Source organism: Sinocyclocheilus grahami, unplaced genomic scaffold (assembly GCF_001515645.1).
Source record: "Sinocyclocheilus grahami isolate Dianchi unplaced genomic scaffold, SAMN03320097.WGS_v1.1 scaffold521.1, whole genome shotgun sequence".
NCBI lineage: Eukaryota > Metazoa > Chordata > Actinopteri > Cypriniformes > Cyprinidae > Sinocyclocheilus > Sinocyclocheilus grahami.
The window spans coordinates 578,950-602,080 of NW_015505700.1; the positions used below are offsets into that span (position 1 = coordinate 578,950).

At 36.8% G+C, this 23,131-nt stretch overlaps 1 protein-coding gene and 1 long non-coding RNA gene across 2 annotated transcripts in view; one reads left to right on the top strand and one right to left on the bottom strand.

The window, feature by feature from the left end:
* Positions 1 to 5,855: 5,855 nt before the first annotated feature.
* aplp2 (amyloid beta (A4) precursor-like protein 2) overlaps positions 5,856 to 23,131 on the bottom strand; it is a 98,853-nt gene continuing 81,577 nt past the window's right edge. Inside the window, exons 10-15 of the mRNA XM_016237665.1 lie at positions 22,916 to 23,074; positions 19,735 to 19,863; positions 17,703 to 17,802; positions 13,267 to 13,440; positions 11,579 to 11,614; positions 5,856 to 6,024 (exon numbers count right to left, since the gene is read on the bottom strand). Of these exons, the coding sequence (XP_016093151.1) occupies positions 5,873 to 6,024; positions 11,579 to 11,614; positions 13,267 to 13,440; positions 17,703 to 17,802; positions 19,735 to 19,863; positions 22,916 to 23,074 (750 nt within the window). The 3' untranslated portion in view covers positions 5,856 to 5,872. The remainder of the gene's footprint in view (positions 6,025 to 11,578; positions 11,615 to 13,266; positions 13,441 to 17,702; positions 17,803 to 19,734; positions 19,864 to 22,915; positions 23,075 to 23,131) is intronic.
* LOC107554983 (uncharacterized) lies at positions 14,479 to 23,106 on the top strand. Its single transcript, XR_001605119.1, has 3 exons — positions 14,479 to 14,549; positions 22,896 to 22,901; positions 23,095 to 23,106. It is a non-coding gene; the product is annotated as an uncharacterized lncRNA (long non-coding RNA).

Below are 23,131 nucleotides of genomic sequence, written 5' to 3' on the forward strand. Positions count from 1 at the left end.
AAATGTAGAGTTCATACAGCTGATAAAAACATCACAATAATCCACACGACTCCAGTCTCAGTTAACGTCTTGTGAAGCGAAAAGCTGCGTGTTTGCAAGAAATAAATCCACCGTGAACACATCTTTAACTCAAACGTTGTCCTTTATCCATAATATTGCTGCCTCCAGTGAAAAAGTCGTGTTGTCTGAATTAGGAGAGAAACATGTAGATTAAGCACTTGTACAAGCAAAATCATGTTGGTGGATTTTGATGAGAGAGGACATGCTCTCTTTGATGTAAGCAATGTGTGCAAAGTATTGCCACACGATAAAACTCTCCATGCCAGTTCTCATTAGGCAGCTATGAAATAAAAATACAGTATAACTGCAATAAACCCAAGCTGAATGCAACATTTTATCAGGCCAGATTTACTATAAAAAGGGAGCGTTGGAGTGTGTGCATGTAACGGCAGGAAAAATAACATTCATTCCGAGTAAAGAGACATTTTAGTGAGATATGGGAGACTGGAGGCCCCTAACCTTGTGGCCCTTCCAACCAATCATGTGCAGGGGCCGCACCGTTTATTGGTCCAAGCATATGACACCATAACCAAAAGATAAAAACAAATGACATAGTAAATGTTACTGAAATCGGGCACCTCTACATTCACAATCAGCCAAAATATCTGGCAGGCCGTCACGCCATTCAGTTCGAACCATTCATCGTATCTTACACAGGCGATGGTATCAGATGTTTGGACCGGGAATATCAGTCCTTTAATCTCAAAGTTTAACCTGTAACCCAGCCAAGATTTCAGCTCCAGAAAAAAAAAAAATGACTGAATAAATTGACCATCTACTTTTTCTATTTATGTATATATTGTGTGTTTTTAATAATTACAAAGTAAATGAATTAAGGATTTTCTTTTCATAGTTTCTGATTCACTACACATTTAAGTCGTTACAAATAACCTTCATATACAAGCCATCTATTTAAAAGAAGTATATCCGGCAGCCAGCGATGGTGTACAGACACTGCGGTCTCGTTTTGATTGTTTCGGCTTTGCTGTACCTCCATAGACTAGATCTGAACTTTATCAAATTAACATTTAAAATAACATTACAATACGTTCCGATTTCAATGACGGAAAATCAATTCCAGGCTAATTTGCAGAATCATGTTCTCCTGATTTAAAACGCTTGACTTTAAAATAAAATAAAAAGTTACAAGAGCATAAAATTGCGCTCCAACAGTAGCAGTATTAGAAGTAGTAGCATTAATAAACCATTGTTTTTTGTTTTTTTAAATGAACCAGAATATGCATTTCAAATGCATGAAATGATTTGAGAGCAGTTTTAGAATTGGTCAGTAGTATGTTCACCCCTCTCTAGCTCCACAGCGCCCCATGAAGGCTAAATCTGCATCTGCTCCAGGTATTTGTAGGTGGGGTTTTCGTAGCCGTGGTTCTGCATCTTACTCAGGTGACGTTCTTCTGGAGTTAGCATAGGATCAACCTGAAGCACAAGAGGAAGATTTAAGATATCAGTACCTACAACATAAGCAACTATTAAAAAGTTTAGGAACAGTAAGATTTTTTGTAATGTTTCGGAAGTTGACCAAGGCTGCATTTATTGGATCAAAAATACATTAAAAACAGTAATATCATGAAATATTTTTACAGTTTAAAATAACTTTGAATTTATTCCTCTGATTGCAAATCTGAATTTTTAGCAGCCATTACTCCAGTCTTCAGTGTCACATGATCCTTTTCAGGAATAGTTCACGAAAAAAGAAAAATTACGCATTACTGAGTTTGTTTCTTCATCAGAACAGATTGGAAACGTAGCATTCCATCACTTGATCATCAAACGATCCTCTGCAGTGAATGGGTGCCGTCAGAATGAGAGTCCAAATAGCTGATAAAAACATCACAATAATCCACACCCCTTCCATCAATTAACGTCTTGTAAAGAGAAAAGCTGCGCGTTTTAAAAAAACAAATCCATCTTCAAGGCATTTTAATTTTAAATCATCACTTGTGGATTATTGTGATGTTTTTATCAGCCGTTTAGACTCTCATTCTGACGGCACCCATTCACTGCAGAGGATCCATTGGTGAGGAAGTGATGTAATACTACTATTGTTTTCTAAAATGTTACCGACAACAAACCTTTCAATGGCCGTGTATATTCATTAAATATTTTATATAATTAAATGTATATAAACTCGAAAAGAACTAAACTTGTCCTTGCGTGCTCCGAGTGAGAGCATTATCCTTCACAGCGATTGAGAGAGTCTGTCTAGCCTGTTTGTCATCCTCCTCAAGGTAGCATTGAAAACACTAAGAGTGAATGATAGAGCGTCATGTGTGACCGTTAACTGAAAATGTACTCACCCTCAGGCCATCCAAGATGCAGAGGAGTTTGTTTCTTCATTGAAACAGATTTGGAAAATGTAGAGTTCATACAGCTGAATAAAACATCATCTTCCCCAGAAGAAAAAGTCATACTGGTTTGGAACCACATGAGGATGAGTAAATGATGACCGAATGTTCCTTTTAATGTAGCTTAGATTCTCGCAAACCTCTTGATAGCTCCTCTATGTGATTTCAGAGAGGCAAACATGCAGAGATACTGTACAAACAAAACAAGCCGAACATGAGCCACATTCTTCAGAGAGATCATGCATTGCATGTGTCTAGCTCAGCCCTCCACAACCACTCAGGCTCTTGTGTGAGCTGCGATTAGAGGAAACTAGAATGTGACTGGGAAATAAGTGAACGTGGCATGCAATGAATGCTGGGATATGAATGAGATAAGACTGAAATAAAGCAGATTTGTATATCTGAAAGGAGATAGTGACTGCAAGGCAGCGGAAGAAGTGCTATTCATACAGCTGATAAAAACATCACAATAATCCACACGACTCCAGTCTCAGTTAACGTCTTGTGAAGCGAAAAGCTGCGTGTTTGCAAGAAATAAATCCACCGTGAACACATCTTTAACTCAAACGTTGTCCTTTATCCATAATATTGCTGCCTCCAGTGAAAAAGTCGTGTTGTCTGAATTAGGAGAGAAACATGTAGATTAAGCACTTGTACAAGCAAAATCATGTTGGTGGATTTTGATGAGAGAGGACAACAGGGGGTTGACTTTTTCACTGGATTCTTATTATGAACTGGTATTTTGGCCAGAAACAATGGTTTAAGTTAAAACAGCCTTATGATTGATCACAAACACACAGCTTTTCGTTTCACAAGGTGGTGTTAATTGATGGACTGGTGTTGTGGGAATTACTTGTGGATTATTGTGATGTTTTTATCAGCTGTTTGGACTCTCACTCTGACGGCACCCATTCACTGCAGAGGATCCATTGGTGAGCAAGTGATGGAATGCTAGATTTCTCCAAATCTGGTCTGATGAAACCGACTCATCTACATCTTGGATGGCCTGAAGGCGAGTGCACTGTCAGCAAATTTCATTTTGGGGTGAACTATTCCTTTAAAGAAGCTTGTGGCCACACCACATACTGACTGTTACTTTTCATTTGCCAAGTAAATAAAATCAGTTTTGTATTGAAATGTATGTGTATACATAAAAAATGAAATGTTTCATTATGAAATATGTAAGCGTAATTCATGCATATTTTATATAAAATGATATTTATATATTTTAAGTAATATATTTCATATTTAAAATGCTTTTATTTTATATTGTAAACTGAAATCAGACTACTCATGAGGTATAAGAACATTCATACATTTTTTTTATACTGGTATAATGGTAGAATAAAGACAAAAATGACACCTACATGGAAGTAGTGAATTTATTGATGTGTTTCTCACCTGTAACCAAGAAGCCATTTTCCACTGGATTCAACCATATTTTACTTCTAATATATGAACTTTGTATTATTTTCCCCTCACCCCTATGACCATTTCCACAATCAAGCAGGCAATGACAAGGTCCAAGATTGGAGCCATTTAGGTGCATAGTGAAAGTCACATACAGAAATACCGTCACAGGAAGAGGGGAAAAAAAACAGAAAATAAAAGCGAACTTAAAAATATATATATAATAACATCTCATAAGAACAATGCACACCACAGGTTGTCCTTGATAAAAGCCATGATTGCAACATCAACTATACAGGCATACAAAGACATTGCTAAGAAGGGGGAAGAGAGAGAGGGGAAAGAAAAAAAACAAACATTTGACTCAATTTTTTCCTTGCCTTGCATCGTAGTGGACATGCAAAACATTTCTTACACTTGCCTTGGCCTCTAGCTGTGTAACTTTAGTGTGTTTTTGCGTTTAATCATAGTTTTCAAGGGTATGTCCTTGTGGGACTTATGCTATAAACTATATATATATATATGCTTAGATTCTCACAAACCTCTTGATAGCTCCTCTATGTGATTTCAGAGAGGCAAACATGCAGAGATACTGTACAAACAAAACAAGCCGAACATGAGCCACATTCTTCAGAGAGATCATGCATTGCATGTGTCTAGCTCAGCCCTCCACAACCACTCAGGCTCTTGTGTGAGCTGCGATTAGAGGAAACTAGAATGTGACTGGGAAATAAGTGAACGTGGCATGCAATGAATGCTGGGATATGAATGAGATAAGACTGAAATAAAGCAGATTTGTATATCTGAAAGGAGATAGTGATTGCAAGGCAGCGGAAGTGCTAAAGTTTTAGGTAAGGTTCGATTTTAGGCTTTGGTTCGGCTATAGATATTGAGATAGACTCAACATGCAAATAATATGACAATGAAGTATATATGAACATAACACTGAAATAACGAGGTAAAAGTTAAGAAAATTTTGTTAAGAGGTGTTTGATATTTATTACCCTCTCAGTCTACAGCACTTTCTAAAGGCAAGTCAGAAATCATGAGACTAATTGTGATTATTTTATTAGTTTGACAGCCATGTTTTTAATAGTAAAAAACTGTCAATTTTAGCCCATCACTAGCCTCTCACTGCAGGTTGTACTGTCTGTGCTTGCTTTGGAACAAAATAGATTGTAAAAATGGGGCTAGAAATACATTTCTCGTTATATTGAAAAATTAAATCTAGCAGCTGTCAATCTAATACGGAGAAAATATTTTCCAGAAAGTAGTTTCATAATTTTGGCTAATTTGGTGCAATGACAATATAAAAATCCAATTTAATTCTGTCAACAACGTATCGTCTTAAAGGGATAGTTCACCCAAAAATGAAAATTCACCAGCTCCTGCACCACATGCATGTGTCGTGGTACTCTTGTGAATGCGCATCGAAGACTGACATTTTTGTTTTATTAGTAGTATTAAATGTAGTATTCTCGTAGTTTAAGGTTATGGCTGAACCACTGATGTGGACTAATTTAACGATGTCCTTACTACGTTTCTGGGCCTTGAACGTGGTAGTGCTGTTGCTGTCTATAGAGGGTCAGAAAGCTCTTGGATTTCATCAAAAATATCTTCATTTGTGTTCCGAAGATGAATGAATGTCTTACGGGTTTGGAACGACATGAGGGTAAGTAATTCATGACAGAATTTTCATTTATGGGTGAACAATCCTAATAATATAACCTTTTTTACTAAGTATAAATGGCTTTTATACATTAGATAGCCGTCTTTATATTTTAAAAGAGAGGTGACCATCATATTTGGGGGTCAAAATGTTTAACCCCCCAGTAAAGCCAGTAAAATCAAATAAATTCATATGGCACAGTTATAACTATGAGACCATAGTTATATAAATAAAGTTTACAGAGCATGTGGTCTTTATTAAGTAAATGTTCCTCTAGGTGTATCATGAAGCCAATTCTTGATTTTATTATTAGCACTTAAACTGAACGTGTTTGAAAATCCTGCATTTTTTTGTGTTTATGTAATTTCAGTCATGAGAGTTGGCACAGTGTTCGCAACAGATCATTGAAGCGTGTGTGGTGTTGGAGGCAGGCTGGTGGGCTCACCACATTTTCGTTGATCTTGCTGTTGATGACTTTTTCCTCTGCTCCAATCAGACCATCCAGACTGTTCATGCCAGAGCCTACAGAGGGAACAGCCAATCAGAGACAGGAGGACCAGATGGAATCTTGCATATCGGAATTAATAAAACTCAAATGCTTACAAATATGTCTTTGACCAACAGTAGCTGCAATTAGCTAAATAACCTCAGCTTCTAGCACAATCCAAATCGTGACCAGAATCCTGCTGCCTTGCAGTTTTTATTTATTTTTTTCAGTCGGGGGGGCGACACGTCTCATTCATTAGTCATGCATTTATTTAAGTGTATGAAGTAGAAGTTCAGAGTCCTCCTGGATCAGTCCAGACAAGCTCAGAGTAAGAGGTGTGATCTATTGTGGTCAAAAGGTCTCTTCCTGGTAGAATTAGCGTCTTGGGACATCCTGTGAGCACTTGTTTCCAGTAACAGCTCTATAAATATACATCCTCGCCCCACATATTAAACAATTAAAGTCAACATGAAACTTGATACATAAACTATTTTACTTCCATAATGTGACATTTCTGAGTGAAACAAATGACTAGATGGTCAAACGTGGTCTTTCCATACAAGAACCAGGAATCAAGACATTTGAGCTTCTACATGTTGGGAACTCAGATGGCAATCAGGATGTGGAGGCTAATGTTCAAGTGCAAGATGGCAATTAGTTTTGAAATGTGACATTATTACATTAACATTTAAAAGGTCTTAACTATTTCTACATTCAAATGTTTGAATGCATTACCCACAAAACAATTATAAAATATCTATTTGGCTATTAATTACATACAGGGTTATTATAGTTAAAAACTTTAAAAATATGTAGCTAGAAATAAAATAGGTGTTAAAAAAATACAATGTTTAATCATTTTCATTTAGTTTAACTTGATATACTAAAATAACCTGATAAAACAAACTAAACTTGAAGTAAAAATGGATAAAAACTATATAGGCACATTAAATAAATTCAGCATATTAATAAAAACTATAATAGTGTCAATGATACTAAAACATCGATTATATATAAAAAAATAAAATCAATAGAAATTAAACGGCATGAATAGCATTTTTCTGTTGTACTACAACAGGGGTAAACATTAACATGCTAGAAATCTCCAAAGACACCTGGCTAAAATAAGTCTTGGTTGCATAATATCACATTGGAAATCTCATTGGTCGACAGAAGAACAATACCCTCCACCCACACTCATTGTTTGACTGTCAAAGCAGCAGGTCACTGATTCTAAAAGATTAACTATGTTCAGCGGCTGTCACAAGCTCTGGAGAGAAGGGTTTACAGCTTAACTATGCACAACTGAACCACTAACCACCAGAACACACACAGTCAAGCTACTTCATAACATGGAGGTGAAGTGTGTCACCAAGACAATTAGACTTTACACATGAGATGAGACAACAAAAACAGCAAGACCAATCAGATATTGACAATTATGGAAGAAAATGTCACCGGTATCTTGTGGGTGTTGCTATTTTTGGTTTCTAATGCATTCTGAGTGGTTTTCTAGGTAGTTTCTAAGGCATTGCTAAGTGGTTGCTAACTAGCTCAAGTCAAAAGAGCCCAACCTCAAGTCTGTTTGCTAGATTCGAGCCCAGTGGCAGAAATTAACAGGGGCTTGGGGCAAAAATACCTCTAAAATTAACATAAATAACCCACAAATTCAAGATAAGGTGGCAAAAAAATGCCCCATTACAATTAAACTAAATCTATTACAGCAGTTGCAGTAAAAGTGACATGTGTGAAGTGTGTTGATTGTGGCATTACATTTAGACACGATTCTGAATGCAATGGCCCACCAGAGGCGTTTAGATTAGTCTGAACTATTTATATGCAGTTGTTGTGTGAATACATGTTCGCTAACTTTGAGTAGCATCTAACTCTGTGTAAATAATAATGTCAGATACAGCTTCTGTTACACCTTTGCAGTGTAAAGACGGATTTTGTTGCTGTTGATCAAATTTGATCGATAATAGTATTTGGATTATTCAATTTTAGTATTGGTTGACATAAAAGACAACACAGATACTTTTGAAGGGTTAGTTCACCAAAGAAAAAGAAAACGAAGAAAACAAAAATAACAAATTTATTCCACTTTCTCGTCTCTACTGCGAAAACAAAAATAAAGGCTTTATTCCACATTTTCGTCATCTTGGTACTTTTCTGGACCTTGAACGTGGTAGTTACCTTGCCGTCTATGGGAGGGTCAGAGAGCCCTCAGATTTCATCAGAAATATCTTAAATTGTGTTCCGAAGATGAACAAAGGTCTTACGGGTTTCGAACAACACGAGGGTGAGTAATTTTCATTTTTGGGTGAACTAACCCTTTAATAAGGTAATTATAAAAATAGCCCTTACAAACAAAAAAAAAAATGCACCTGAGAAATCAATTCCAGTGAACAAATATTGCCTCTTAGTGGAACAGTTAATTTCTAACACTCTACGAGTCCTTTTAATGTAAGTTATGCATTTGATCAGGCCTCTTGTCAACAAGCCGCATGATTTGAGGTATCATTCTTGTCTGTAGTATAAATGATACAGTATGATTAAATAGGGTCGGCTTTATTCCACATTTTCGTCATCTAGGTACTTTTCTGGACCTTGAACGTGGTAGTTACCTTGCCGTCTATGGGAGGGTTAGAGAGCCCGTCCATTGAAATAGGTATCATTACAGTTATCGTTCTAAGTATGAATTGGCCTCATATGATGACAATTTCCATTTTTGGGGTGGACTACTCCTTTAAGAATGAAATTGAGCTTTAACATGAATGAATGTGTTTGGTGGTATTGATCTGCCCTCTCAAAGTGCTAAATGGACCGAATGTGCACTGACAGCCGTGACTGGCAATTTTCACACACAAATGTTTAGTGCTCAATTCCACCTTGCATCAAGTCTAATGATGACCCGTATCCACCGGACATGCTCATGCGATCGCAATGATACAGTATGATTAAATAGGGTTTGGAGGTTGTTTAAAATAGTAATAGTGAATTGCAAGCTTCTACCACTAATATTTTAAGAGCAGGTTTATAGGCGAATTCATAAGGGGTGGGACTGCAAGGTTAAGCGATAAACAGGTCGATGTTCCAGTTGTACAATCTGGGGGCAAAAACTGGCCAATGGTCAGCTAAACAGCGGTCCTGCAACATAACTACTAAATAAATGAGCTCCTTTCATGAAAAGCGCAAGATACCAGGAAAGCGACAAGAGGAGACCCAATAAGTAGCAAATGAGTCCTAAGGATCTGTCGACAGAGAGCTGGGTCTGAATCAGGTTATTTGTCTTCCTGACACAGGCAGGTAGTAAGGCAGCCATAACTGCTTTAGCAGTACACAGCACATTTACATTGGACTCGTTCTCCCATCCAAATGGCTAATTAGCTTAACAAGCTGCCTGGACTTTTCATTAGGGAAAGCTCTTCCGGCCAGACATTGAGGGATGTGATGTTTGGTCTCCCCATCCGAGGGAGTGACAGAAGAAATTTAGAACAAGATGGCTAACAGGGCAGAAGGGACGGACAGAGCAAAAGCATGGGGTGGAAATACAGTAAAAATATGAGGACAGATGGGGAGATGAGTCAAGATGTATGCAAGGAGGGCTGGGTAAAAAAAAAAATTGACAGAATAATCTACATTTAAACAATCCGATATAGATTCTCAAAATCCCCAAATGACAGAAACAATCCTTAAATAATAATAATAATAATTTGTCTTTTTAAAATTTATTATTTGTTTATAAAAAATTATATTTTAATTTTGAATTAAATATAATTAATTTTATAATTAATTTTAATTCTAATGAAATTATAATAATTTACTTTTTTAGTATTTAAAAAAAAAAAAATGTCTATATAGTTGGTATTAATTCGATTCACATTTATTTTTTTTAATTTATTTAAATGTTATAAATTTTTATTTGATTTAATTTGACCTATTTTACATTGCCTTGCCGTGACAACTGTAGTTGAAATAAAATGTGTTCAATTAATTAATTAATTTATTTAAAAATATATTTTATTTCAGCCATTTATTTTACTGAACTAACCCTTTAATAAGGTAATTATAAAAATAGCCCTTACAAACAAACAAAAAAAATGCACCTGAGAAATCAATTCCAGTGAACAAATATTGCCTCTTAGTGGAACAGTTAATTTCTAACACTCTACGAGTCCTTTTAAATGTAAGTTATGCATTTGATCAGGCCTCTTTTCAACAAGCCGCATGATTTGAGGTATCATTCTTGTCTGTAGTATAAATGATACAGTATGATTAAATAGGGTTTGGAGGTTGTTTAAAATAGTAATAGTGAATTGCAAGCTTCTACCACTAATATTTTAAGAGCAGGTTTATAGGCGAATTCATAAGGGGTGGGACTGCAAGGTTAAGCGATAAACAGGTCGATGTTCCAGTTGTACAATCTGGGGGCAAAAACTGGCCAATGGTCAGCTAAACAGCGGTCCTGCAACATAACTACTAAATAAATGAGCTCCTTTCATGAAAAGCGCAAGATACCAGGAAAGCGACAAGAGGAGACCCAATAAGTAGCAAATGAGTCCTAAGGATCTGTCGACAGAGAGCTGGGTCTGAATCAGGTTATTTGTCTTCCTGACACAGGCAGGTAGTAAGGCAGCCATAACTGCTTTAGCAGTACACAGCACATTTACATTGGACTCGTTCTCCCATCCAAATGGCTAATTAGCTTAACAAGCTGCCTGGACTTTTCATTAGGGAAAGCTCTTCCGGCCAGACATTGAGGGATGTGATGTTTGGTCTCCCCATCCGAGGGAGTGACAGAAGAAATTTAGAACAAGATGGCTAACAGGGCAGAAGGGACGGACAGAGCAAAAGCATGGGGTGGAAATACAGTAAAAATATGAGGACAGATGGGGAGATGAGTCAAGATGTATGCAAGGAGGGCTGGGTAAAAAAAAAAATTGACAGAATAATCTACATTTAAACAATCCGATATAGATTCTCAAAATCCCCAAATGACAGAAACAATCCTTAAATAATAATAATAATAATTTGTCTTTTTAAAATTTATTATTTGTTTATAAAAAATTATATTTTAATTTTGAATTAAATATAATTAATTTTATAATTAATTTTAATTCTAATGAAATTATAATAATTTACTTTTTTAGTATTTAAAAAAAAAAAACATTTACTTCAAAACAATAATATTAATCCAGGACATGGCCACAAAACCCTCCACATTTTGTGTGTGAACACACAATACCAAAAAATTTACTTTTTCCATTTAGAATGGAGTTTTTAATAATAGTTTATGATCATAGTTTTTAATATGCTCTTAATATGCTCATAATGCATGTAATGCACTTTAGCGGTCACAAAAATACTGTCTAATATTAAAACAGGCATCCTGACATTAGTGAAATATTCTAAAATTAAATCAATATCGGATGGAATCAAAATAAAATGTATATATAAATATAAAAATTCAATAACCCAGCCCTCTATGCAACAATTAAAAAAATAAAAATAAAAAAAAAGAAGAAAGCGCAAACACATTTCAGCAGCTGAAGAAAGAAAAAGAAACAGAGAAAAGCAGCAGAGACCCACCTTTCTTGAAGGCACGAGGGGGTTCAGAGAGATCGCCTAGGCATTGTGTACAAGCAAAAGACAAAAGAAAAGATTGGAATAGAAAAAGAGAAAATAACCCAGGTGAGTAAAAGTAGTAGTCAGGCTTATCAAGCTGTGTCTGCGGACGGAGAGGAGAATCCCGCAGGGACAGAATGATAAAGAAAAACAAATCAAAGAACAGGGGAAAGAAAGACTCAGGATGTGTTTCTGGACAGGCCTGTCATAATGAAAGCCCTCCTGGGCTCTAATGTGTTTATTACATTGCTCTTTTTGTATATCGCATTTTAATTTCGCAGTTTCCTTAAAGGCTTGGCAGGCCCAGGCAGGACAGTGAATGAGCAGGAATGGGCTCAGAAAGAGAGAGATTTTCAAAGCACTTGGCTGCAGTGTGACGCCAGAGCCTCAGGCTTTATGATTCAGCTGAACTTCAAATGGCGTGGTGTTTAAGGCGATGCCAATGGGGACTCAGGCAAGCTTAGATAAGCAGAAACCTATGGCCCGAGTGCAATATTTGGACTTCGGGGCTTCATTCAGCATTTAGACAAGTTAACGCGAACAGGAGCTTCACCTGAACGGCTTTGAGAGAGAAGCTATGAGCAGACCTCTAGTACTGGCTCAAAACAGACACTTTAAACAAGAGCCAGCCAGAGAAAAACACGTGAACAAGGTACTGGTGGCTTAATGTTTCCTGGAAAACTTCCAATCACATTTCACCCCAAAATAAAAATGAAAAAGTTATTTTGCATGAAGAAAATGATATTTTATAATTTATTATATTTTATATATTATATTTACATTTTTATTTTAATATTTATATAATAAAATAATATTTTTGTACTTTCATAAAGTCACAAAGCAAAGACCATAATATATGCTTAATTTTCTATATGTGAAATGCTTCTTTTTTTATTTTGGGGGTGAAATATGATTTATAAGATTCACTTTATTAAGTTGTGGGTAATAATGAGTTAACTAAGTTTTCTGACTGGTGCCATGCCAAATACTGGTTGAATATTGTTTGCAAAGATGAACGAACAATTTAATGTGTTTCACAGTATATACATCTCATATCACATGAAATTACTACAGTATATCATATGAGCATATTATATAATAATGCCAGATTAAACATTTGCCTTTCTTTGTGTTTTAAGTTTGTTTATAGCTACTTTAGCAAACCATTTAACCTACTAAACAAGCATATTCTCCTCGAGTTACTACAGAAAATCATATCAAACCTTCACAGAATGCTTTCAGCGTTAGAAACGGTAATAACACTATAGTTCTAGAAATATGATATTTAACAGGAAGTGGAAATATGACATTCCCTTTTACAAAGGGTATTGGTTATTTTCATTTTAAGTGCTACAGGGTCCAACCCTGATGAAAAACAACTTAAACCACTCTCAGCTGGTTTGCTGGTCTCCCAGACTGGTCCGTTTTCTGGTTTTAGAAAGGGTTTGGACACTTTTCAGGTGTGCAGGCTAAACTCCGGCTGAGGAGCCTGCTAAGAGGGTTAAGCTGTTTCTTTCCCAATAGTGAAGGGGGTAGTAGTGGCATGACACTGATACAAAACCTGCCTCGGCAACAGTGCCATATTGAGAGACCGTGGAGAGCAACCGCGAGCCTTAAAGGTTTGCTTGTGTAAATTTAGACAAGAAACGTACCCTCGGGTTCAGCGGGGGAGCCCAGAGAGTTGACCTGGAAGGGGCGGAAAGGCTTTCCTTCAAAGGCAGGAACCTCCACACTCTCCTCAGAGGACACAGTAACGTCAGGCTGCGATTCAGAGATGGAGGACAGGAACTGGTCCATGTCTGCCTTTTGATCCTGCAGAAGTTCATCTGAATTGGGGGATACAGAGAGGAACATGGTTTAAAACAGCAAATCACAGGAGGGAAGAGATGGAGGAAGGGATCTATTCCTAAAACCATTAAACGTGGCACGAAGCGGTCATAAACGCGATCAATTATCCATTGCGAGGTTCCGTACTGCGGCACTTCCAGGCATCAGTGAAGCTAAAATGACCCTTTCTACTTCTCTAAACTTGCAAAAACACTCTGCACAGAGTCTGGCTTTAAAAACTACGCATCTTCACACACTAGTGGGAATCTGGAGCAGTCTTGACCCAGTTCTGTCAAATCCCACACACTAGTCTCATCTATACTACACAATGCCACGGGGCTCCTCTCATAAAACGAAAAAGACGAAAAAAAACCCCAAAAAAAACATAAGTGCAGAGGGGTGTCTCTGGGAACAGCTTGACTGTTTCCACCTGAAACAAAGAGCATGGCGCAACAAATGCTTCAGAACACTCCAATTTACTTTGATTGCGGTGAGATGTTTTCAAGCTGAGCGATAAAAAGAGAAGCCAAATTACACTTTTGTGTGTGTGAGTGAGTGAGTGAGTGAGCGAGCTAATTACTGAAGCCAAGCTTTTCATACAAGTGTAATTATCTTGGCATCTGAGATGCAGAGAGATTGTGCAGTTGTTTAGGGGACTAAAAGCTCAAAGCAGGACAAAAGAATGCATAAAACAGACCGAAAATCTTTGTACAGCTTTATCCGTGATAAATCAAGGAAGCTTTAGAGTTTGACATCAGAGTTCAGTTTGTCGAGCTCACACACTAATGGACCACATCAAGCAAGATGCCTTGAAAAGGGAGGTTTGGGGTTCGGTTTATTTAAACGCAATCTGACCTAACTTGCAGGAATGGATCAGTATTGATTACATACAATCTACCTATTTAAGTAACATGAACTGCTCGTTGTTTGGTTGTACAGAAACAGTCCCAAATCACATACTTATGCACTATTCTATAACGTTTTGTAGTATATAATAGTGTGTTCACTGAAAATTCCAAAAAGAAAGTGCATTTTAAATACCCAGATGATGCACTTAAATAACCGAAAAAACTTAGTGTGGAATGTTGAACACTTCATGCACGCAACTGTTGCAGCGGTAATTATGTAGCGAAGGGGGAGGGGCTATCAGACTCCATTTAAGAATGACAAAATAACCTTATATAATTCATACACTACATGGTTGAGTAAATAGTGCATAAGTAAATAGTATGCATAGTGCGTCATTTGGGACACAGTTAGAGAATCTTAATCATTTTCTCCATAAGGAAAGTGATTTTTAACAATAATGTACAAGCTTTTCATAAAAAAGACCCAACGTGAGCTCCAAGATAATTAAATGATGAAATATGCTTCGGTTTAAGTTCACAAGTCATGATTTCAACATCTTAAAAAAAATAAATAAATCTAGATGTAACAAAAGTAGAAACAGATCTTTTCTTCCACATTGTGCCGTACATCTGAGTGATAATCAAAAAGGAAAAAAGAAAAAAAAAACAAGTAGGACAACACTGGGACTTGGTTGTATCATCGGTTGCTGATTAGATGGAAGCACATCTGAATGAGAGCTTGCAGTCATTAGTAAAAAAAAAAAATTATAAATAAATAATAAAAAAAGTTCAAGAGAGTTATAAAAATTGATATTTAAATTGACCATTAAATTAAAAATGAAATGCATTCATGTTTTTCAATAACATGCATTTAAAAATCGATAATTTCACACTGACTTTAATATGCAAAATACCAGAGAAGAACTACACTACCCATAATCCTGCACAGAGATCCACCAATCAGAGCTGTCATTATGGAAAAGAAAAAAAAAACAGGGTTCAGCAGTGACCAGACATTCCCATAAAGCATTACAAATGATGCAACAGAGTCTTCTACACTAGAGAATTTTGTAATAAAGTATGCACTTCGTACAATAGTTTCTGATCTGAGTACACCGTTTGAAACACGCTGTTTTTTGTGCTTGTCTCTTTAAATGCAAATGAGCTGCTGCTCCCCGCCCCCTTTTCCAGAATAGAGCTGTGCCATTACAGCTCGCACCTGCTAATAACATCTGTTTTGGTTCTGATTATCATGTTTATCGCACTGAAATCATGCATTTTAAACCATATGAGTTTAAACTTCTGATATACGGTTTTCTGAGCGCACACATCCGAAGCACACGGACAGAAAGCAGCTGTCACAGGCATGCAAGTACTAAAATAAGTTATTTTTCACACACAGGTTTACGTTAAAAACACACGCGTTACAAAAACAGTCGGTTATGTCTGTGAAGGTTAACAGCTGGGAAATAAATCGCATGTTTATTTTAGATCTGTGTGGCAGCAGCAATATACATTAAATAAATCAATAAATCCACTGCTCTCTTGTCTCCTCTGAGGCTGGGACTGTAAACCGTGTTCTGTGCTCGTCTGTGCAGCCAAAGACAGAACAGTTAGCATGTTTTACTCAAACTTTCGCCATAGCATTAGAACTGGTACACCGTTGTCGCTTGCGAAATCAAAATGACGGCGCCGTGGGTGGAAACTTACAGATTAAGGGGCGGTAATATTATAATGAGATCCCTTTGCCACGTCACCAAGGGAGTGAAATCAGACACTCTTTTTCCCAGACGCTTGCAGAAAAAGGCTTCCCAAACCAAAGTTACTGGGTTAATCTTTTTTAGGGATGTAACGGTATGAAAATTTCTTATCACAATTATAGTGACCGAAATTATCACGGTTATCAGTATTATCACGGTATTGTTAAAATGTGCTGGAGATGTTCAAAAAGTACAGACACATAAGTCACATAAAAGACACAAATCACTTCACCAAATTTTATATTTAAAAATCAACAAACGACAAACAAAATGACTTTTTGTTTGCATAACCACTAAAACAATAACATTACCAATGATGTTCGGATTTTAAATGACAACAGTTTAATAGCATGTTGAAATATCTAATGTAAATGTTCAAATAAAACATTGAAAAAGTTTCATAAAAAAATGGTAAACATCACATTTCAGCCTTTAGATAAAGAAAAGATATGTCAAAATGATAATTGATTATTAAATGATTATATGTATTTTATCTGCTCCATAAATAATTCTAGATAACTTATCTGAATTGTTTAAATGTGTAGAATCCACATAAGACTTTTTTTCATCAAGGGCATGCAAATTCGGTCCGTTTTTGGCCAGACAGAAACTGCACACAATGTAAATATAAGTCTCTGTAAATCCACTCGCTGACAGCAGGTGGCGCTGATGGAGCAGCAGAATTACAGCTGTTTCTCGTAACCTCCGTGGACAAAGCAGTACTGCGATTAAGAACACTTCCTTCAGGTATTACATGGAGCGAAGATGAAAACAAAATGCCATAGAATCGTTTCTGAAGACAGTTAGAACCGTCAGAGGTACATTCATATAATTAATTCATATATTAATTTGTATAATTATTTTAAAACATCCCAGCTTTTCCGCCCTGTTTTCACTCAAAACGAAACTACTCCGCGTGCTGTGCGCACGTGAGACTTACTTAAAACTGTGCTTTATACTGGACAGTATTTATTTATCGCGAGTTGTTCAAATCGCGGTAATCTAATACGGTTTTAATGATAATTAAAAGATGAAACGTAATACTAACCGTGGGGAATTTTATCATGATTTATCATCAAACCGGTAATCGTTACATCCCTAATCTTTTTCACGTTTCCTTGGTTGGTAGATGCACTGGGGACCTGATTATAGCACTTAAAACCTGGAAAATCAGATTTTCTTTTTTCTTTTAAAAATTCTTTTTAAATTCCCTATGGAGAAAATGAATGAGAAAAATACTTCCAGAACCAAAGCCACTAAAAAAACTGGACCGTTCCGCTTGAGTTTTGCAAGCAAACATCTCACATTCTTGATCTCTTACGGTGGATCTGTGGCAGACAGAATCAGTATATTCTCAGCAGCAGACACTGTTGTGCATGTAAGGGCATTGGTAAAACCAAATAGACAAAAACATGAGTAAAACATTGAAGCTGCCACCTTCTAAATTGTTACTTAGCAACAGAGGAAAATACCTGCCACTAGTACTTACCGTGTTAATCAAGTTCATGACGCAAATAATATAATGTGACAAAAGGAAGTAGTAGTAAAAATACCAAGCATTATCATCTCTCTCTCTCTTGTTTCTTGCTTATGTGATTTCAAAAATGCCAATTTTCACCATTTTCCAAATCTGATCCAGATCTCCACACTTACCAATCTCATCCTGGATCTCCTCTGCGACGTAGGGCACCTTATAGAGCAGGGACAAGCTCTGGTTCATCCTCTCCTCAATCACCCGCAGGTGGGTCATCACCTAGGAAACCCAGACACACACTTTTAAAACAGAATGTCTTACGCAAGATGATATTTATAAAAAGGCTCCATTCTGCAGGATGGAACTTGTCTGTGGTTGTGTATTGTTGGATGGATCAACGTAACTCAGGAAACACAAAAGCTTTGTGGCAATCTTAATATGTAAACAGTGAGGAGAAAAAAACGTTGTGACTGTGGGCTGTAAAATGTGTGCGTGTGTACGAGCAACCACGCCTGGTTCTTTGTTGTCACAGCGTTTGTGTGCAATGCTTAAAAACCAGCAACAGATGGCAATGAAGGGCCTATATATCTGAAGAAAACGAAGGGGGAAATTGCTCTTAAAATGTCCTTGTAGACCTTCTAGGCGCCCGTCTGGACCTCAGATACTGTATTTAGCGGTCACACTGTTGCTTTAGGAAGTAAGTTAGTTTATGTTGGTCTGCCAGTCATACCTGGACTTCTACTCAATTGAGAGGAGTTGCCAAAATAGACTGGACTGCCATTTCTCAAACACATGGTTATATAAAGCGCAGCCCCACAAGTCACCAGTGTAACTGCTATTTTTGCTTTTATAAAATCTACATGAGACATGACATAAAATGAGTTGATAAAGGGATAGTTCATCCAAAATGACATGAGGGAAAGCCAATGACAATTTTCATTTGGGTGAACTATCCCTTTAACCCGTCCCATTGTCCCCAAAATTCTTTTAAATGGGACGAGGGTTACAGATTCAGGGGCAGAATTATGAAAATCTTCTTAATAAAAAAGTTAAGAAATTTCATGAGATAAATTGAGAAAGTCTTCTTGTCCATTCTTGAAAAATTCCTAAGCTCTCATTTTTTTCATTAAAACATCTTATTTTTTAATAAGAAAATGACAGGCTTTAGTGGTTTTATCTGATTGTATGGCAGTTCTAGCTGAAAAGCGCTAATTAACACCGAAAAGACAGTCTTTTTGCACTGTAATAATCATAATCACGCACACAATTTACATTGCAACTGGCTTGCGGGAGTGCAGCGATGTGCCGTTTTTCAATTTAATTTGTTTTAAATAGTTACATTTAAAGAGCCTGTTGCAAGATGCAGTGATCCGTTGTTACGTAATTTCAAATTCAGCAAAAAGTAACATGACTGATTATTCTCACCATTATCAATCAATGGTGTCACTTAATGCATATGTTTTATATGTAGCTAATGTGTCGTTGTAATTCTTAATATACTTGAAAAAAATTTAATAAAAAATAAAAAAAACTTTGCCTTTCGGGATTTTCAAATCAAGTTGGAGGTTATCCTAACTCAAACTTAAATTTGAAACAATCAGGAACTGCCATCAGTCAGTAAACACATACACAGGACAAACTGTTGTGCATGTGGGTTTGGTTTCCCATGATTCTTAGATCTGTGAACACCTCTGGGTCTGTGCCATGTCCCGTCTCCCATGACAAACATCTGTGCTGGCCAGTCTGGAATGCAAATTATAGAACCACACCATTGGCTCAGACTTAAGTTACATCCAATCAAATCACTACGTGTGATGTTACACAAGAGCAGTGCGGTGCAAATCTCTCATATAATGTTCGAACAAGAGAATCCAGACATGCTAACTCACTCATGGCTCTCCTGGACAATCTGAACACCATAAATATACACAGAAAGCACCATTAAAGAAGAAGTGTGTAATTCCTGTGCCTCTTAACTGAACCAATTAGTAGGTGACAATGATTGTTTTCAATCACCACTGTTTAGCCAAACAGCCACAGTTTTAAGAGCTTTTTGTGAAATCATCCTGCAAATGGGTCATTTACGGTCTATTAAGCAGGTACTGAAAGGCTAGAAAAACGGTTATAAATAGACAAACTCTGCAAGGTGAGAAAAGACGATAGAAAACATGGAATTTAGCAGGAAAAGGAGGCAGATTGGGCGACACTGACTTGGGACTTCATCTGGGCGGCCTTCTCAGGGTCCACGGCCAGAACGTGCTGGTAGTGGCGGATGGTGTGCTGACGATCCTTATTCTCGGCACGCACGTACCTCTTCAGAGCCTGCAGGATACGGTGGGGCTGCAGAGACAGAGAGAGAAGATAAATTGACCACAAAGGAGAGAAAATAAAAGGCAGGGTGAGTCAGGCAGACGCCTCCTTATGAGCTGGCTGATCTGTGAATCAGCGCTAGGATCAAAGAGCCGCAAGATCCGCAGGACAGAGAAATAACAAGAGGATTAGCACGTGCCTGCTTGTGCGAGTCCGGCTCTGGCTCTCTTCGTGCAAGTCATTTCAGGGGATTAAGCATTACATAGGTGCACAATTCAAATTAATATCTTAAGTAACTGAAGCCACCCTCCCTGTTATGAGCTTTCAGCAGGGTAATAGAGGACGGGTAATCCGCCATCATTCAATCCCACAGTATGAGAAGTGTAATCTGGTCATTATGAGATGAGACCAATCCTTCAAGGAAGCACTTATCTCTCAAACTTATTTTACTCCCTCACAGAGCATGCATTTCACACATGACCGCACATGATCCATGCTCATTTATAAACTGGAAGGGATCTGTCAATGCTGGAAGTCACTCCAAGCAAGCAGTGGGCTGGTATTTGCATGCATCTCAAGTGATTTGATCACATGTGGTCAACACAATAACATCCACACTTGGGAATAGCATGCACCTCAAATGCATCTCATGTGACTACTTGTGATCAGCTTTTGAAGGGAAATTGGTGGTTCAATGACATGATAAATCTATTACATAACATGCCATTTACACATTCAATGACTCAAATACACTTCTAGAATCCGTGTATCATTCGATCATTCGTTTTTTTAATTTAATATTGAAAGTAGAAAAATGAGAAAACGGCTCCTCATCTTAAATTTTCGTTTTTCGTTCATGGGTGGAAAAATTAATAAACAGCTTGAATATTCGATTTCTACATGTGGGTGGGAATTAAACGCCCCTTTCTGCTGATTGGTCAACCGAAGATCAAACCGTGCCGTCATCAGTTCTTCCGCAGTATCACACAGCAGAATAATAGTCCTCCACTGCTGCAGTTGTATGGATTCTTAACACATTTATTGCAACTACATTTAATCTTTTTTCATCAAACAAACAGGCTAATGAATAGCTCGACACAACTCATACCTGGGCAGAGTCTAGACAGGGCTTTCTTCTGTGTAGATATAAATTCTATTCTTTGCATCAGCTGGGCATGGCAGGGTATGATATGACAGCTGTCTTAGCCTACCCTGCTCACCCATTAAGTCTGTTTGTTTAATTAAGAAATTAATTAATTTGTTTCAAAATAAATATTTTAAACACCAAGAAAGAAAGGAAAGAATAATAAATTGGCTTGGGTATATATAGGCCTATATTGCAAGAACTCTCATTTTGACTGACAAACAGAGAACAACAGATATTAAATATAGCCTACTGTTAGAGTTATATAATGTAATCTTGTGTTTTATTAAAATTGATCATAATTGATATCTCAAAAGGCTATGCGTGAGCTGCCACGCAAGATTTTCATAAAATATAATAACTTGCCATTTCGTTTTTTTCTCACCAAACCCTCAGTATACGTTCAGAATGCTTGGAATATACGGCACGAGATGCATAGGATTATTTTATGACAGATATGTATCCGCTTAAAAAAAAAAGAACAACTAAAGTCACCATTCTCTGCCATTAAATTGGCAAGCACGAGCAGGACACTGCAATGTTGCGAAATTGCGATGGGTTAAATAAACTCAATAAGCAGACAGACGCGACTACAGTCAAGCGCAGACCAGTATTGAAGTGCACAGGAAATAAGCAGCAGTCATATTTAAAGCAGTTTAAATTAATATTGAGTACTGATTGATGTTCACTTGGATTTTTCCCCCATCGAGGGAACTTAATACTCTGTCATTAGACGAGCTATTCATTAGTCTGTTTGATGAGAAAAATATGAAATTGATAAAATGGGTTATTAATCCGTACAACAGCAGCAGCAGAGGACTATTATTCTGCTGCGTGATACTGCAGAAGAACTGATGATGGCACAGTTTGATCTTCGGCTGACCAATCAGCGTTTAATTCCCGCCCATATGTAGAAATCAAATATTCAAACTGTTTATTCATTTTTCCACCGATGAACGAAAAACAAAAATTTAAGCTGAATTCTCGTTTTTTTGGAAAAAAAAGAAAAAAAAAGAAAAAGGATCAGTTTTCAAATTTTTCTACTTTCAATATTAAATCAAAAAACAAATGATCGAATGATACACGGATTTTCTAGATGTGCGTGTTTTTAATTTCATTATGATTAACGAAGTCAGTCAAAAATGTCAGCGTGATACAACTGTTCTGTCATTATGGTGAAGGAAAAAAAGCCTCTTTAAAATACATTTTGGAAAAGAAAAACATATGGTTTGGTAGAAACTATTTATTATAGAATAAGAATAATTTATAATCATTTTGTTAGTAAAAAGCTTTACAAAACTTGCTATACTGCATAATATTTGGAGAACGTGTCAAACCAAAGTCATGTGGTGCAACCAACATGCAGGAAAAAAACAGGACACCAGCAGACCTTCATGACTGTGTCAACAAGTCTCTTAAATTATCAGATAAACTGACCTCTTCGACAAGGCAAAGTTAGTTAGGGTGTAAAATGTCACTTGGTACAAAAATATGATATTTATAAATTAATGATAAATTAATAATTAATTAATTAATTAAACCTTTTCACCTTGAAAAATATTTTAAACAAAAAAACAAAGATGAGTACAGTCATATGTATTCAGGGTATAACAATTATATTACTTTCTGATGGTTACACCACATGACATTTTTAAAGTAATTAAATTAAATCTATTTTTAAATTATATAAAAGTTTATTTATTTATATTTTAAAAGTTTATTATATTACATTTTAGTTTATTTTTTATTTTAATTATATTATATTATATTAAAACATATGAAACCAACATAAGTATATTTCTTAAACTTGTTTTGAAGTAGATTTTAAAAGATGTTTTTGACTGTGGACAGCAGTGTTTGACACCTGCATTTACCACCAATAAGGATGTTAATTTCAGTTGTAAACGGGGTGTATTAGGTCATTGTGTGTTGTCTCACCCTTGGTGGATCAGCCTGCAGAGCGGCTAGGTAGTTCTCCAGGGCAAGACGGCGGCGATCGTTCAGCATGGCCTCCACCCGGGCAAGATGAGTCTCCACCAGCTGCTGTTTCTCGCTGGCTGCCTCCTCCTCTAAGGACTCCACCATAGCCTGGAAGTGCTGCAGTGAGAATAATGAAGACCCCATAAATAAACAGTCACCTCTTGTACGAGATGT